The 16,741-nt window shown below is 44.1% G+C and overlaps 2 protein-coding genes across 19 annotated transcripts in view; one reads left to right on the top strand and one right to left on the bottom strand.

The window, feature by feature from the left end:
- Positions 1-16,741, bottom strand: part of LOC129820868 (peripheral plasma membrane protein CASK-like) — a 237,314-nt gene that overhangs the window by 114,854 nt on the left and 105,719 nt on the right. The gene's annotated exons all lie outside the window — the stretch shown is intronic.
- On the top strand, positions 654-11,936 carry LOC129820875 (probable G-protein coupled receptor 82). Its single transcript, XM_055877943.1, has 4 exons — positions 654-963; positions 10,044-10,619; positions 10,792-10,920; positions 11,139-11,936. Exons 1-4 carry the CDS (start codon positions 658-660, stop codon positions 11,382-11,384), a joined length of 1,257 nt encoding a protein of 418 aa, XP_055733918.1. The 5' UTR covers positions 654-657; the 3' UTR covers positions 11,385-11,936.

Below are 16,741 nucleotides of genomic sequence, written 5' to 3'. Positions count from 1 at the left end.
TAAACATTGCATCATTACATCATTATAAACCCAGGGTCGTTACAAAACAGTATGCGACGATGAGTAGATACTATTCAGTTTAATATGTAGTCCGCTATTGTGGGTATTCGGACAGAGGAACTGTTTCATATACAGTTTGGGATTAATGTCTAAACTACTGAAAATGCCTGTATCTACTATATCTCTCTCTCCTGTATCTACAATATCTCTCTCTCCCCCCCTCCTGTATCTACTATATCCCCCCTCCTGTATCTACAATATCTCTCTCTCCCTCCTCTCCTGTATCTACTATATCCCCCCTCCTGTATCTACTATATCTCTCTCTCCCTCCTCTTCTGTATCTACTATATCTCTCTCTCCCTCCCTCCCCTCCTGTATCTACTATATTTCTCTCTCCCTCCCCTCCTGTATCTACTATCTCTCTCTCTCTCTCCCTCCCCTCCTGTATCTACTATATCTCTCTCTCTCTCCCTCCCCTCCTGTATCTACTATATCTCTCTCTCTCTCCCTCCCTCCCCTCCTGTATCTACTATATCTCTCTCTCCCTCCCCTCCTGTATCTACTATATCTCTCTCTCCCTCCCCTCCTGTATCTAATATTTCTCTCTCTCCCTCCCCTCCTGTATCTAATATTTCTCTCTGTTAGTCTGACAGATCAATGGAGAACACATCCCAACCCTTCCCACCTGTGTCCAACACCTTCTACCTCAATCCCTCCTCCATCTCTGCCATAACCACCTTCCCTGTCTCCCCCCTCTGCCCCTCCTTCACCACCCGCTTCATCCTCCCCTCCCTCTACGCCCTCCTCTTCCTTACGGGTCTCCCGGGCAACGCTCTCTCTCTCTGGGTGTTCCTGAGGCGTATTCCCACCCAGACCTCCACCCATGTCTACCTGTTCCACCTGGGCCTGTCCAACCTGTGCCTCTCCCTCACCACCCCCTTCCTGGCAGCCTACTACTCACAGGTACCGTCATCTTCTACTGACAGTTGGATTGGTACTGAATCTTGGCCAAATGTAGTACTAAAACCCTTTTGCCACCTATTTTGTGAAGCATGAAATGTGTTTATAATCCAGGTGTTATGTGAAAATTATGTAAACTTTTTCATAAAAGCATGAAATTTGGTTCATTTGTAGAGTTTGGGGGCCTGAACATTTTCAGAAATGGAGGCATTGGAAAAACCACGGCAGCAATTTTTCATTCCGCCATAACCAAATAATGTATTTTGTGTCATATCTCCTGAACCAAACATGATATTACAGAAATGCCAATGTCTACCCTTATGTGTTGATGGTCAAGGATTACAATGACACTATGCAAAAAATAAACAGTTCAGATTATTATATAATGGTGGACTGCCATGGTAAACCGTGGGAAGAAATCCAATAAGATCGCCATTGAACATTGAACATCTAATGGTCAAATCATAGTATAAAAGCAGATAAACTGGTTCTACTCTTTTTGGACATTTTCTGGTGTTAGTGCTTTTACCCCATTACTTTCCCCACATTTTTGTGTTACAAAGTGGGATTAAAATGGTTTTAATTATCATTTTTTTGTCAACGATTTACACAGAATACTTAAATGTCAAAGTGGAATTTTTGGGGGAACATTTTTAAAACACTAATATATCTTGATTAGATAAGTATTCAGTCCCCTGAGTCAATATATGTTAGAATCACCTTTGGCAGTGATTACAGCTGTAAGTCTTTCTGGGTTTGCACACCTGGATTGTACAATATTTGCACATATTCATAAAAACAATATTTAAGTTCTGTCTAGTTGGATGTTGATCATTGCTAGATAGCCATTTTCAAGTCTTTCCATAGATTATCAAGCCGATTTAAGTCAAAACTGTAAATAGGCCACTCAGGAACATTCAGTGTCGTCTTGGTAAGCAACTCCAGTGTATATTTGGCCTTGTGTTTTAGGCATTGTCCTGCTGAAAGGTGAATTTGTCTCCCAGTGTCTGTTGAAAAGCAGACTGAACCAAGTTTTCCTCTAGGATTTTGCCATTCCGTTTATTACTTATCCTGAAAAACTTCCCAGTCCTTAACAATTACAAGCATACCCATAACATGATGCAGTGACAGCTATGCTTGAAAATATGGAGTGGTACTCAGAAATGTGTTGTATTGTATTAGTCCCAAACATAACACTTTGCACTCAGTACAAAAAGTTAATTGCTTTGCCACATCTTTTGCAGTATTAATTTAGTTCCTTGTTACAAACATGATGCACGTTTTGGAATATTTTTATACTGTAGAGGTTTCCTTCTTTTCACTCTGTCAATTAGGTCAGTGTTGTGGAGTAACTACAATGTTGTTGATCAATCCTCAGTTGTCTCCTATCACAACCATTAAATTCTGTACCTGTTTTAAAGTCACCATTGGCCTCATGGTGAAATCCCTGAGCGGTGCCCTTACTCTCCGGCAACTCAGTTAGGAAGGACGCTTCTATCTTTGTAGTGACTGGGTGTACTGATACACAATCCAAAATGTCATTAATAACTTCACCATGCTCAAAGGGATATTCAATGTCTACTTTTTAATATTTTTTACCCATCTACCAATTTATCTGTCCAAATCCAAGATGGCAGAATGTCAAGTTGTTTGTCTATGACTAGTAGATTTGAACCTACTAATAACCTATTCATTTATGGTTGAGTAAACCAACAATTTCCTTGTTGTGTAGTGCAAACTATTTTGTTTTGCTGGTGTAAAGATCGCGGATCTCCCTCAACTCTGATGGAAAAAAAAAAGTTTGATTTTTTCCTCGCTATTTGCACTTTTTTACTCAAAGTTTACCAATGTAACCCTATCTCCGGCTGGCCTGAGTTCTTTCCTCAGCTTTCCATCCGCGGAGTGTCTCGTCCAAGCTGCTCCTCTTCGCTCTCCGCCTGGCTGTCAGAGGCAGCTCAACAATCCCCAACCCATTTTCTCAATCGACCCCCACACCCAATCTACTCGCACGCACACACACTCGCATACAGACTCATACATACACACTGTCCCTCTCTCCCCTTACCTTTCCTTGGCCTCTATCTCTTACATTTCTCAGAGAAAACGACAATTTTCATGGTATTGCTTTGTGCACTGACTTTACTGAACTCTGGGGAAAAAGAACATTGTCACTGGGTGAGTACATCTGACAATGTGCTTTCCCGTCCATTAGACATTCTGTCTGCAGGAACTCTCTCTTTTTCACACCGTCCACTCGTCCAAGTGCCGATGCATTTGTGGCATGATGTGAACAGTATGAACTTGTGTCACTACCAAAGTCTAATGGTTTTAAATGACTGTTTTGTACTGTCTGGAAACTCACTTGTAGAATTCGCTTGCAGTAGGTCTCTTAAAAAAGAGAAGCCGTGCAAGGTTATTAAACAGAGGTGCCTAAATTTTATTATTTTGTTGATATCAGGTCATGTGCAACCTAACCCTGGCCCTGATATGCAATGTCTCCAAACCCCCTCTGATTTTAAATCTAGATCTGGTTTTGGTATTTTCCATTTAAATGTACGCAGCCTGTTGTCAAAAATTGATGGGGTTAGGATTTGGGCTAAATCAACTGATACTGATGTAATTGTGTTTTCTGAAACCTGGCTCAGCAAGTCTATTCTTGATAAGGACATTTGTATAAATGGTTACAATGTGTATTGCACTGATAGAGTTAAGAAAGGTGGGGGTGTGGCTATATATGTAAAGACTAAATTTGTTGTACATGTGGCAAAGTCTGAAACTATTTGTAAACAGTTGGAATTTCTTGCTTTGAATATTGAGGTTTCAAAGGGTCTCTTTATAACTGTGATTGGTTGTTTTAGACCCCCCTCTGCTCTCGGTGATGCGTTTTCTTCTCTGATGCACCTGAGGTCTAAACTTCTTTACAGTGAAATTATCTTGATTGGTAATCTCAACTGGTGATGGTTAAAGCCGGTGTCTGATGATTTAAAAATGTTTTATAATTCTATGAATTTTACCAAGTTGATTTAATTCAATGTTTTATTTTATTTAACCAGGTAGGCTAGTTGAGAACAAGTTCTCATTTACAACTACGACCTGGCCAAGATAAAGCAAAGCGACACAAACAACACCACAGAGTTACACATGGAATAAACAAACATACAGTCAATAATTCTGTCACCTTCGTTGAATGGAGGAGACCAAGGCGCAGCGTGATGTGAATACATTCTTCTATTTATTAACGAAGAAACACTAAACAAACTATACAAAACAACAAACCGCTATATATATATATAAACAAGTGCAGACACAGGCAACTAACCATAGACAATAACCCACAAACTAAACTGGAAAATGGCAACCTAAATAGGATCCCCAAGCTTGAGCTTGACTGAGGTGCACCCATGACCAGCTCGCAAACCAGATTGCATAGCGGAGAAGGTATGGTGGGATTCGAAATGGTCGGTGATCTGTTGGTTAACTTGGCTTTCGAAGACATTAGAAAGGCAGGGTAGCATACATATAGGTCTGTAGCAGTTTGGGTCTAGAGTGTCTACCCCGTTTAAGAGGGGATGACCGCGGCAGCTTTCCAATCTTTGGGGATCTCAGATGATACGAAAGAGAGATTGAACAGGCTAGTAATAGAGGTTGCAACAATTGCGGCGGATCATTTTAGAAAGAGAGGGTCCAGATTGTCTAGCCCGGCTGATTTGTAGGGGTCCAGATTTTGCAGCTCTTTCAGAACATCAGCTATCTGGATTTGGGTGAAGGAGAAATGGGGCAGGCTTGGGCAAGTTGCTGCGGGGGGTGCAGGGCTGTTGACCGGGGTAGGGGTAGCCAGGTGGAAAGCATGGCCAGTCGTAGAAAAATGCTTATTGAAGTTCTCAATTATCGCGGATTTATCGGTGGTGATAGTGTTTCCTAGCCTCAGTGCAGTGGGCAGCTGGAAGGAGGTGCTCTTATTCTCCTTGGACTTTTTTCCCCTCGTTAACTTTTTGTTGTTTGTGCTACAGGATGCACATTTCTGTTTGAAAAATCTAGCCTTTGCTTTCCTAACTGCCTGTGTATATTGGTTCCTAACTTCCCTGAAAAGTTGCAAATCACGGGGGCTATTCGATGCTAATGTAGAACGCCACAGCATGTTTTTGTGCTGGTTAAGGGCAGTCAGGTCTGGAGTGAACCAAGGGCTATATCTGTTCCTGATTCAACATTTTTTGAATGGGGCATGCTTATTTAAGATGGTGAGGAAAGCCCTTTTAAAGAATAACCAGGCATCCTCTACTGACGGAATGAGGTCAATATCCTTCCAGGATACCCGGGCCAGGTCGAATAGAAAGGCCAGCTCGCTGAAGTGTTTTAGGGAGCGTTTGACAGTGATGAGGGGTGGTCGTTTGACCGCAGACCCATTACGGATGCAGGCAATGAGGCAGTGATAGCTGAGATCCTGGTTGAAGACAGCAAATGTGTATTTGGAGGGCAGGTTGGTTAGGATGATATCTATGAGGGTGCCCGTGTTTATGGATTTGGGGTTGTACCTGGTGGTTCATTGATAATTTGTATGAGATTGAGGGCATCAAGCTTAGATTGTAGGATGGCCGGGGTGTTAAGCATGTCCCAGTTTAGGTCACCTAACAGCACAAGCTCTGAAGATAGATGGGGGGCAATCAATTCACATATGGTGTCCAGGGCATAGCTGGAGGCAGAGGGTGGTCTATAGCAAGCGGCAACAGTGAGAGACTTGTTTCTGGAAAGGTGGATTTTTAAAAGTAGAAGCTCAAATTGTTTGGGCACAGACCTGGATAGTAAGACAGAACTCTTCAGGCTATCTCTGCAGATTGAAGCTCCGCCCCCTTTGGCAGTTCTATCTTGTTGGAAAATGTTATAGTTAGGGATGGAAATTTCTGGGTTTTTGGTAGTCTTCCTAAGCCAGGATTCATTCACGGCTAGAACATCATGATTAACTCACCCACTCGCTCAAATCTCAAATGTCAAATCTACTCTGATTGATTTGATATTGACAAATGTTCCACATAAATATTCTGCGGTTGGTGCCTTTTTTAATGATTTAAGTGACCATTGTGCTGTTGTTGCTGTTAGAAATAATAAGGTTCCTATAACAAACCCACGCTTTATTCGTAAGATACATTTTAAGAGTTTTAAAACTTCTTATGGGCAGGTGGGACCTGGCCAACATCCGGTGAAATTGCAGAGCGGGAAATTCAAAAATACCAAATTCAAATATTTAACATTCTTGAAAATATATGTGTTATACATCAAAATAAAGCTTAACTTCTTGTTAATCCAGCCGTTGTGTCAGATTTCAAAAAGGCTTTACGGTGAAAGCAAACCATGCGATTATCTGAGGACAGCGCTCCGCATACAAACACATGAAAATCTTATTTCAACCAGGCAGGTGCGCCACAAAAGTCAGAAATAGCGATATAATGCATGCCTTACCTTTGAAGATCTTCTTCTGTTGGCACTCCAAAATGTCCCAGAAACATCACAAATGGTCCTTTTGTTCGATAATGTCCTTCTTTATGTCCCAAAAATGTCCATTTATTTGGTGCGTTTGATTCAGAAATACACCGGTTTCAACTCGCCCAACATGCCTACAAATTATCTAATAAGTTACCCGTAAACTTGGTCCAAACATTTCAAACAACGTTCCTAATCCAACCTCAGGTACCCTAAAACGTAAATAATAGCAAAAATTTAAGACGGAATAAACTGTTTCTAATACCGGATAAAAACAATGTGAAGCGCGCTCCAGTTCATGCGCACTAAAACAGTAGAGTCCACCTGGAGTGACACTTACAATGAATAGGACTACTTCTTCATTACTCAAAAGAAAAACATTGAATCATTTCTTAAGACTGTTGACATCTAGTGGAAGCCATAGGAACTGCAACCAGGTTCCTAATAATAAGGGTATCCCAAAGAAAAAATTTGGAAAATCCTATGACCTCAATTTTTTCCCCTGGATTGTTTGTCCTCGGGGTTTCGCCTGCCATATCAGTTCTGTTATACTCACAGACATTATTTTAACAGTTAGAAACCTTAGAGTGTTTTCTATCCAAATCCACCAATTATATGCATATCCTAGCTTCTGGGCCTGAGTAAAAGGCAGTTTATTTTGGGCACGCTTTTCATCCAGAGGTGAAAATACTGCCCCCTACCCAAGAGAGGTTAATCAGCAGGCTTTCTTTCATGATTCGTTTTATTTTGATTGGAGCAAGATTGAGCTTATTCCTGATGTGGAAACTAACTGGAAATGCTTTTATTATGTTTTTTTTTAATTTGACTTTTTTTTACAAATAGTGTAAAGATTCTCGTCTGGTGAAGGAGAAGAGGACCAAAATGCAGCGTGGTAAGTGTTCGTCATAATTTAATTGAAAAACTGAAGACTACACAAAATAACAACAAGGAGAAAACGAAACAGTTCTGCGAGGTGAACAGACACTACACAGAAAATAAACACCCACAACCAAAATGGGGAAAACAGGCTACCTAAGTTTGATTCTCAATCAGAGACAACGATCGACAGCTGCCTCTGATTGAGAACCATACCAGGCCAAACACAGAAATATAACAACATAGAAAAAAGAACATAGACTACCCAACCCAACTCACGCCCTGACCAACCTAACACAAAGACATAAAAAAGGAACTAAGGTCAGAATGTGACAAATATTAAACAAACATGCCCCATTCCGCAGGTTCAGAGTTAAAGGGCGGGATAATCCATGGTTTTCTTCTGAGCTGTCTTGTATTATTCACGCATGTAATCTATCCTGGGCTAAAGCAAGCAAATCATGTTCTGATGCTGATTGGCTTCTTAGGCAGTTACGAAACAAGTGTTCTTTTCTTCTCAGGAAGGCCAAGTCTGAATATTTTATGTCTGTTACCACTGATAACCAGAATGAGCCTCGAAATTTTTGGAAAGCTGTTCAGTCTATGTATGGAAACAGAAATGTTAATGAATTACCGTCATGTGTATTGAAGGACTTTGTTGCTGTATATGACATCTGGTAGGCTGTTTGATTCAGTGTCCTCTGTCTCTGTACAACCCTGTGTGGATGAACCAGTGTCCTCTGTCTCTGTACAACCCTGTGTGGATGAACCAGTGAGAGCTGGTCAAACTTTTAGCTTTTTGCCATTCTCAGTGCAAGAGGTACATAAAGTCCTTAAATCCTTAGATCAGAGAAAGCCTGCAGGTCCTGATTTTCTTGATCCCTGATTTTTAAATCTGGCAGCTGATTTCATCGCTGAACCACTTACATATCTGTTCAATCCATCCCTGAATGTAATGCAATTCCAAGATCAGGAAATCAACATTTGTCCCACCACTTTTCAAAGAGGGAGATCCAACTCTTTTAAATAATTAACTTTATCGAACAAAACTACCATTTGTTGTGTAACTGGGACCCTCGGGATTGCAAACAGAGGAAGATCTTCAAAGGTAAGTGATTTATTTGATCACTATTTCAGATTTTTGTGACGCCTGTGCTGGTTTAGAAAATATGTTTATGCTGAATGTATGCGGGGCGCTGTCCTCAGACAATCAAATGCTATGCTTTCGCCGTAAAGCCTATTGCAAATCAGACAACGCGGTTTGAGTACCAAGATTCTAAGCTAAAGAATCATGCATGACACTTGTATTTTCATGAATGACGCTAGCGTCCCACCGATCCGTAAGAAGTTAACAAGTAGTCTATTTTTTGAGTGTACATACAGAACTGTATCGTCTGCATGTTAACTTGTGGGCAAGCAAGTGGGAGATCATTTATATAGATGGTAAACAGAAGGGGACCTAATATTGACCCCTGTGGGACCCCAATGTTATAGTAAAGAGAGTCTGACTGAGTGTCCCCCAAACAAACCCTTTGACTTCTGTTTGTCAGATAGGAATACATCCAACTAATGACTTCAGTGGACACATTAAGGGAGGATAGTTTGGATAGAAGGACCTCATGATTCACAGTATCAAAGGCCTTTTTAAGATCCAAAAAGACTTCACCACCTATGTCCAGTTTAGATTTAATGCACTCCTAAGAATATAACTATTTACATTGTAGACAGCACAATTGTAATCATTGACCATCAAAACATAGGTGTAGCCATCCCCTTATTATGTTTGGTTCAGCAGATATGACAGAAAATACATTGTCTGGTTATGGCGGAATAGCAAAATGGCCACCACGGCCGCCAGGGGTTGTTTTTGATGTTGTGCATGGTATCATTGAAACACTTGACCTTCAAAACATATAAGTAAAAGTCACATTTTCTGTGTTAACATGTTTGGTTCAGAAGTTATGACGCAAAATACATTATTTGGTTGTGGCGGAAAGGAAAATGGCCTCCATATCTGAAAATGTTCAGGAATCCCCCCCCCCCAAAATAGCTTTTATGAAAAAGTTAACATATCACCTAAAATTTGGCACATATCGCCTGGACTATTATGAATGATTTCTATATATGATTTCTGAAGCCTCTATAAAGGCCTCTATATGATTTATTATGCATCTATAAAGTCCTATACATGATTTATGTATCCTCTATAAAGGCCTCTATATGATTTATTATGCATCTATAAAGTCCTATACATGATTTCTGAAGCCTCTATAAAAGGCCTCTATATGATTCATGAATCCTCTACAAAGGCCTTGTAAATAATCATAATAATATAGAATTTTAAGTCTTAAAAGTCATGTTTTGTGTGGCAGATTTATAATTGTTTTAAATGATCTACCAATCATGAGAGTAAGGAATGGATCACATGATCTACCAATCAAGGGATGGGTCACATGATCTACCAATCAAGGGGTGGGTCACATGATCTACCAATCAAGGGGTGGGTCACATGATCTACCAATCAAGGGATGGTTCACATGATCTACCAATCAAGTGGTGGGTCACATGATCTACCAATCAAGTGGTGGGTCACATGATCTACCAATCAAGGGATGGGTCACATGATCTATCAATCAAGGGATGGGTCACATGATCTACCAATCAAGGGGTGGGTCACATATGTGGTAAAATAAGAACAGTAAAAAAGAAATCCCTTGTCAATTCCTTCCCAGGGTCCAGTTTGGCCGGCATGGAGCCCCCTGTGCCAACTGGTCCTCCATGGGGTCACCCCCGTTCAGCAGATCAACATCTACATCAGTGTCTTTATCCTGACCTGGGTGGCGCTCAGCCGCTTCGCCACCCTCATCCAGCACACCCACGCAAGCCGCCCCAGCACCTGCACCACCTTGCTACCCCACGCCTTCTTCACCAGGCTGAGACGGGTGAGGTTCGCCAAGGCCGTGTGCGCCTGGGCCTGGGGGATGGTGGTGTTGGCCACAGTACCCGTGACAGTTTACTATTCAGTGAAGGAGACGAAGGTGGATGTAGGGAGTGAGGATGGAGAGAGAGGAGGATGGGGTGAGGAGAAGATGGGGAGGGTGTGTTACAGTGTGGCAATGGAGATGGGGGGAAGCCTGTCGAGGGGGGCGAATGTGGTGTCCATTGTGATCTTCTTCATCTGTTTCCTGCTGGTGCTGACATCGTATATGGCGGTGGCGAGGCATATATGGAGGTCGCGTCGGTGTGCCGTTGTCAACGGTTCCCAGAGACTGCTGGGAAGAGTGTTCCGAAACATCGTGGTGATCCAGGTGGGGATTCCGTCTTCTGGGTGTTTTGGGGAGCCATTTGAATGGTTTCTTACTGATTAAGACTAAGACGGACAGATGCTATTCGCTAGATAGCTAGTTGCTTTATATCTAGCAACTTTAACTTCTCTTCTCAACCTTTCCTCCTCTCCTCTCTTCCTCCTCTCCTCTACAGGTGGTTCTGATAGTGTGCATGTTGCCTTACCACATCTTCAAGTCCATCTTTATCTCCCTAGTCCAGCACCAAGCTGACCCAGCCACCACCATTATGGGGCCCTGCCATCCTCTCTCTGCCATCGTTGAGGTCAACAATACTTTCATATAACCTTTAAATTAAAAGGTGCAGCAGTTTACCATTATCAATAGACACTATACTGTAACTATAGGCAATATTTGTCCATTCATTTTGGCTCAAAAGCACTTCCAGAAGCAAATCATGTTGTGTGGAGTTAAGTTTTATATTACATGAAGTAGAGTTTAAAGCTGTCAAACTTCATAACAGCATGTTGATTTTTGTCTCAGGTCAAGAACTTCCTGCTTTGTCTCACCACGCTGAGGAGTTCGGTTGACCCGGTGATGTACTTCTTGTTGGACAAGACCTTCCACAGACAGGTCATGTTACTGCTTAGGCTCCACCCACAGAAGCCCAGCAGCCAATCATCCGGCGGGGCCACCACGCAGGTTACCACCAGAGCCAATCCAATTGGTGGGAGGTTGGAGGTTGGTGTCATAGGGGTCAGGGGTCATGGAAAGAGTCACACTCTGTGAACTGGAATCAGTGAAGATTTTTTTAGGATTTTGCTATTTTACAGTCAGTAAAGATTTTTTTAGGATTTTGCTATTTTACATTGACCACTTTAATCACCTCATTCAACAACATTCCTTCATTGACCAGGAGAAGTGAGTCCAATACTTTTACCGTGTGGTGCTGTTTTTTCACTCCCACTATATTCAAAGAGCACGTTGTATATTTATGAGCGAGAGAGAGAAGGAATGTGTAACTGATATGTACACTACTGTTCAAAAGTTTGGGGTCACTTAGAAATTTCCTTGTTTTTGAAAGAAAATCAATTTTTTTTGTCCATTAAAACAGCATCAAATTGATCAGAAATGCAGTGTAGACATTGTTAATGTTGTAAATGACTATTGTAGCTGGAAACTGAATATTTTTTTTATGGAATATCTACATAGGCGTACAGAGGCCCATTATCAGCAACCATCACTCCTGTGTTCCAATGGCACGTTTTGTTAGCTAATCCAAGTTTATCATTTTAAAAGGCTAATTGATCATTAGAAAACCCTTTTGCAATTATGTTAGCACAGCTGAAAACTGTTGTCCTGATTTAAAGAAGCAATAAAACTGTCCATCTTTAGACTAGTTGAGTATCTGGAGCATCAGTATTTGTGGGTTTGATTACAGGCTGAAATGGCCATTAACAAATAATTTCTTCTGAAACTCGTCAGTCTATTCTTGTTCTGAGAAATTAAGGCTATTCCATGCGAGAAATTGCCAAGAACACACACACACACACACACACATTTAAAAAGAGAAAGAATGAGAGAAGAAAAAAGCATCCCTGGTGCTGTACAGACTCAACCAAGGACTGATAGGGCCCAGAGGCAGCAGCAATATTGCTAACCTACACCTGCTTCAACAAGAGACTTCTCCCTTCAATCTTTACCCTGTACCCTTTATGCAGAGTGTACACTGTTTATTTTTCATTGTCTAAATATAATGTTCAAAGTGCTACCTTTTCACACAAAGTTTGGTAAATCCACCTTTAGTTTTAACCAGTGGCGGTCCATACCGTTTAAGATGAGAATGGATTCATTTCTATTACAGCATATTTAATGGCTGTCATTCATATTCCATTCACCCAGCTCAATGTAATAGCTATAGGTTGAGGCTACTAAATGATACTCTAAGTTTCCCTGTACCTATCATGAGGTTGCTACAACCTAGCCTATGAATAAAAGTTTACAACGTAGGTGCACACAGGTCGAGAGAATTTTGTAGTTGTAAGGGCTGTCGCTCTCCTCATCCTCGGACGAGGAGAGGAGAGAAGGATCATCAGACCAAAATGCAGCATTAGGGAAATAAGCCATCTTTTATTTAACACGACGGCACACGAAAACAAACACTTTTACAAACTTACAAAACAAGAAAACGACGTAGACGAAAACCTGAACATGAACTTAACTAACTAACGTAAAACTCACGGACAGGAACAGACTACATCGAAACGAACAACCGAACAGTCCCGTATGGTGCAAGACATAACACAGATACGGAAGACAATCACCCACAAACAAACAGTGAGAACACCCTACCTAAATATGACTCTTAATTAGAGGAAAACGCAAACCACCTGCTGCCTCTAATTAAGAGCCATACCAGGCAACCCAAAACCAACATAGAAACAGAAAACATAGACTGCCCACCCAAAACACACGCCCTGACCATAAACACATACAAAAACAACATAAAACAGGTCAGGACCGTTACAGAACCCCCCCCTCAAGGTGCGAACGCCGGGCGCACCAGCACAAAGTCCAGGGGAGGGTCTGGGTGGGCAGTTGACCACGGTGGTGGCTCCGGCTCTGGACGCTGTCCCCACACCACCATAGTCACTCCCCGCTTCTGTCTTCCCCTCCCAATGACCACCCTAAAACTAACATCCCCTAAATGAACGGCCAGCACCGGGAGAAGGGGCAGCACCGGGACAAGGGGCAGCACCGGGACAAGGGGTAGCACCGGGACAAGGGGTAGCACCGGGACAAGGGGCAGCACCGGGACAAGGGGCAGCACCGGGATAAGGGGCAGCACCGGGATAAGGGGCAGCACCGGGACAAGGGGCAGCACCGGGACAAGGGGCAGCACCGGGACAAGGGGCAGGTCCCGGCTGATATACTCTGGCAGGTCCCGGCTGAGGGACTCTGGCAGGTCCCGGCTGAGGGACTCTGGCAGGTCCCGGCTGAGGGACTCTGGCAGGTCCCGGCTGAGGGACTCTGGCAGGTCCCGGCTGAGGGACTCTGGCAGGTCCCGGCTGAGGGACTCTGGCAGGTCCCGGCTGAGGGACTCTGGCAGGTCCCGGCTGGACGGCTCTGGCAGGTCCCGGCTGGACGGCTCTGGCAGGTCCCGGCTGGACGGCTCTGGCAGGTCCCGGCTGGACGGCTCTGGCAGGTCCCGGCTGGACGGCTCTGGCAGGTCATGGCAGGACGGCTCTGGCAGGTCATGGCAGGACGGCTCTGGCAGGTCATGGCAGGACGGCTCTGGCTGGTCATGGCAGGACGGCTCTGGCTGGTCATGGCAGGACGGCTCTGGCTGGTCATGGCAGGACGGCTCTGGCTGGTCATGGCAGGACGGCTCTGGCTGGTCATGGCAGGACGGCTCTGGCTGGTCATGGCAGGACGGCTCTGTAGGGAGGAGAAGGAGAGACAGCCTGGTGCGTGGTCTAGGCACTGGCTGCTCATGGCAGGACGGCTCTGGCTGGTCATGGCAGGACGGCTCTGTAGGGAGGAGAAGGAGAGACAGCCTGGTGCGTGGTCTAGGCACTGGCTGCGCTGGAGAGGAGGAAACAGCAGGAGAGAGAACCCGGAGAGACAGCCTGGTACGGGGGGCTGCCACCGGAGGACTGGTACATGGAGGTGGCACCGGGTCTACCGGACCGTGAAGGAGGACACGTGCTCTTGAGCACCGAGCCTCCCCAACCCTACCAGGTTGAATGGTCCCCGTAGCCCTGCCAGTGCGGCGAGGTGGAATAGCCCGCACTGGGCTATGCAGGCTAACCGGGGACACCACCTGTAAGGCTGGTGCCATGTACGCCGGCCCGAGGAGACCTACTGGAGGCCAGATACGTTGGGCCGGCTTCATGACATCCGGCTCGATGCCCAACTTAGCCCTCCCAGTGCGGCAAGGTGGAATAGCCCGCACTGGGCTAAGCACGCGTACTGGGGACACCGTGCGCTTTACCGCATAACACGGTGTCTTACCAGTACGACGCCTTCTACCTCCACGGTAAGCACGGGGAGTTGGCTCGGGTATCCTACCCGGCTTTGCCACACTCCTCGTGTGCCCCCCCCCCCAAGAAATTTTTGGGTCTGACTCACGGGCTCCCAACCGCGTCGCCGCGCTGCCTCCTCATACCAGCGCCTCTCAGCCTTCGCTGCTTCCAACTCCTCCTTGGGACGGCGATATTCCCCTGGCTGAGCCCAAGGTCCTCTACCGTCCAGGATCTCCTCCCAAGTCCAGGAGTCCTTATTGCTCTGTTGAGCACTCCCTTGCCGCTTGGTCCTAGTTTGGTGGGTGATTCTGTAAGGGCTGTCGCTCTCCTCATCCTCGGACGAGGAGAGGAGAGAAGGATCATCAGACCAAAATGCAGCATTAGGGAAATAAGCCATCTTTTATTTAACACGACGGCACACGAAAACAAACACTTTTACAAACTTACAAAACAAGAAAACGACGTAGACGAAAACCTGAACATGAACTTAACTAACTAACGTAAAACTCACGGACAGGAACAGACTACATCGAAACGAAACGAACAACCGAACAGTCCCGTATGGTGCAAGACATAACACAGATACGGAAGACAATCACCCACAAACAAACAGTGAGAACACCCTACCTAAATATGACTCTTAATTAGAGGAAAACGCAAACCACCTGCTGCCTCTAATTAAGAGCCATACCAGGCAACCCAAAACCAACATAGAAACAGAAAACATAGACTGCCCACCCAAAACACACGCCCTGACCATAAACACATACAAAAACAACATAAAACAGGTCAGGACCGTTACAGTAGTAGTAATCAAGGTGACTGTAACGGGTGTCGTCGTCGGATGAAGAGGAATCGGAACAAAGCGCAGCGTGGTAAGTGTTCATGACTTTTTATTTAAACTGAACACTAAACAAAAATAACAAAGTGAATAACCGAAACAGTCCTGTCAGGTGCAAAACACTAAACAGAAAACAACTACCCACAAAACACAGGTGGGAAAAGGCTACCTCAGTATGATTCTCAATCAGAGACAACGATAGACAGCTGCCTCTGAGAACCACACCTGGCCAAACACAAAGAAATACAAAACATAGAAAATGAACATTGAATGCCTACCCGAATCACACCCTGACCAAACCAAAATAGAGACATAAAAAGCTCTCTACAATCAGGGTGTGACAGTGACAGACAGTAACACATTCAATACCTCCTTGCACACTCTTTCCTGCATCTAGCTGACCTAGGGTGTAATTATTAGTCCAAAAGTTGCAAATTAAAGTTTCTATTGGACAAATTCAGGTATTTTTTATCCCGTTTTCATTCTGCTTGCTTCCATTTAGAAAATGTTTTTCCACAGAATGAATACACCCCTGATCACACTAAAACAGTTCACTTTCATAGCAGCCGCATAAAAACAGCATGATCACTTTGTATATATAATTCCTTCTGGCTACTATCTACTCGCTCAACTCTTCTCACCCTTCGCTTGTGGACTTCAGTGTACAACACACCAGCCCCAAAAAACTTTCCAAGCCAAACCTTCATACCATGATCGCTAACAGCTACACACAGCCTACATCATTGTCACGTCACAGACAACATACTAGCCCGTTAGTAAACCCGCTACAATCATGCAGTACAATGTACAGTCAGAATGCAGTTTAGCAGTTACACCATCGGGCAACGGTGGCAATAAATTCATAAAACCAAAAGCTTACCTTGACATGGAAGACATCCACTGTTGGATAGCCATAGCCATAGCCATAGCCATAGCCTGCTAGCTAACATAGCATCCCTCTCTGTTTGAGCCGGGTGTTTCAGTAGGCTAAATGCATTTTTTGGGGGGGCTCCACTTTAAACCTGCTTTATCCTGGCTATTTACAGCAGATTAGTGCTGTAATTCACAACATCTCTTCCATGGCTCAGACTCATAAACTATTCCAGTGGGCCGCAGCAGAGTGTGTGTGTGTGTGTGTGTGTGTGTGTGTGTGTGTGTGTGTGTGTGTGTGTGTGTGTGTGTGTGTGTGTGTGTGTGTGTGTGTGTGTGTGTGTGTGTGTGTGTGTGTGTGTGCAGGTGTGTGAATGTAGCTGATTTTCAGAGCTTGACGTGTTTTTGTG

The sequence above is a fragment of the Salvelinus fontinalis genome, chromosome 23 (assembly GCF_029448725.1).
Source record: "Salvelinus fontinalis isolate EN_2023a chromosome 23, ASM2944872v1, whole genome shotgun sequence".
NCBI lineage: Eukaryota > Metazoa > Chordata > Actinopteri > Salmoniformes > Salmonidae > Salvelinus > Salvelinus fontinalis.
Note: the sequence above shows the minus strand (reverse complement) of the source record. Positions and strands in the feature narration are given on the sequence as shown.

What these genes read in the sequence shown, in the direction of transcription:
- LOC129820875 (XM_055877943.1), top strand. Translation starts at nt 658, where the DNA reads ATGGAGAACACATCCCAACCCTTCCCACCTGTGTCCAACACCTTCTAC. An exon ending in TGGCAGCCTACTACTCACAG is followed by an intron (nt 964 to 10,043) that starts GTACCGTCATCT and finishes ATTCCTTCCCAG; the next exon opens with GGTCCAGTTTGGCCGGCATG. An exon ending in GAAACATCGTGGTGATCCAG is followed by an intron (nt 10,620 to 10,791) that starts GTGGGGATTCCG and finishes TCTCCTCTACAG; the next exon opens with GTGGTTCTGATAGTGTGCAT.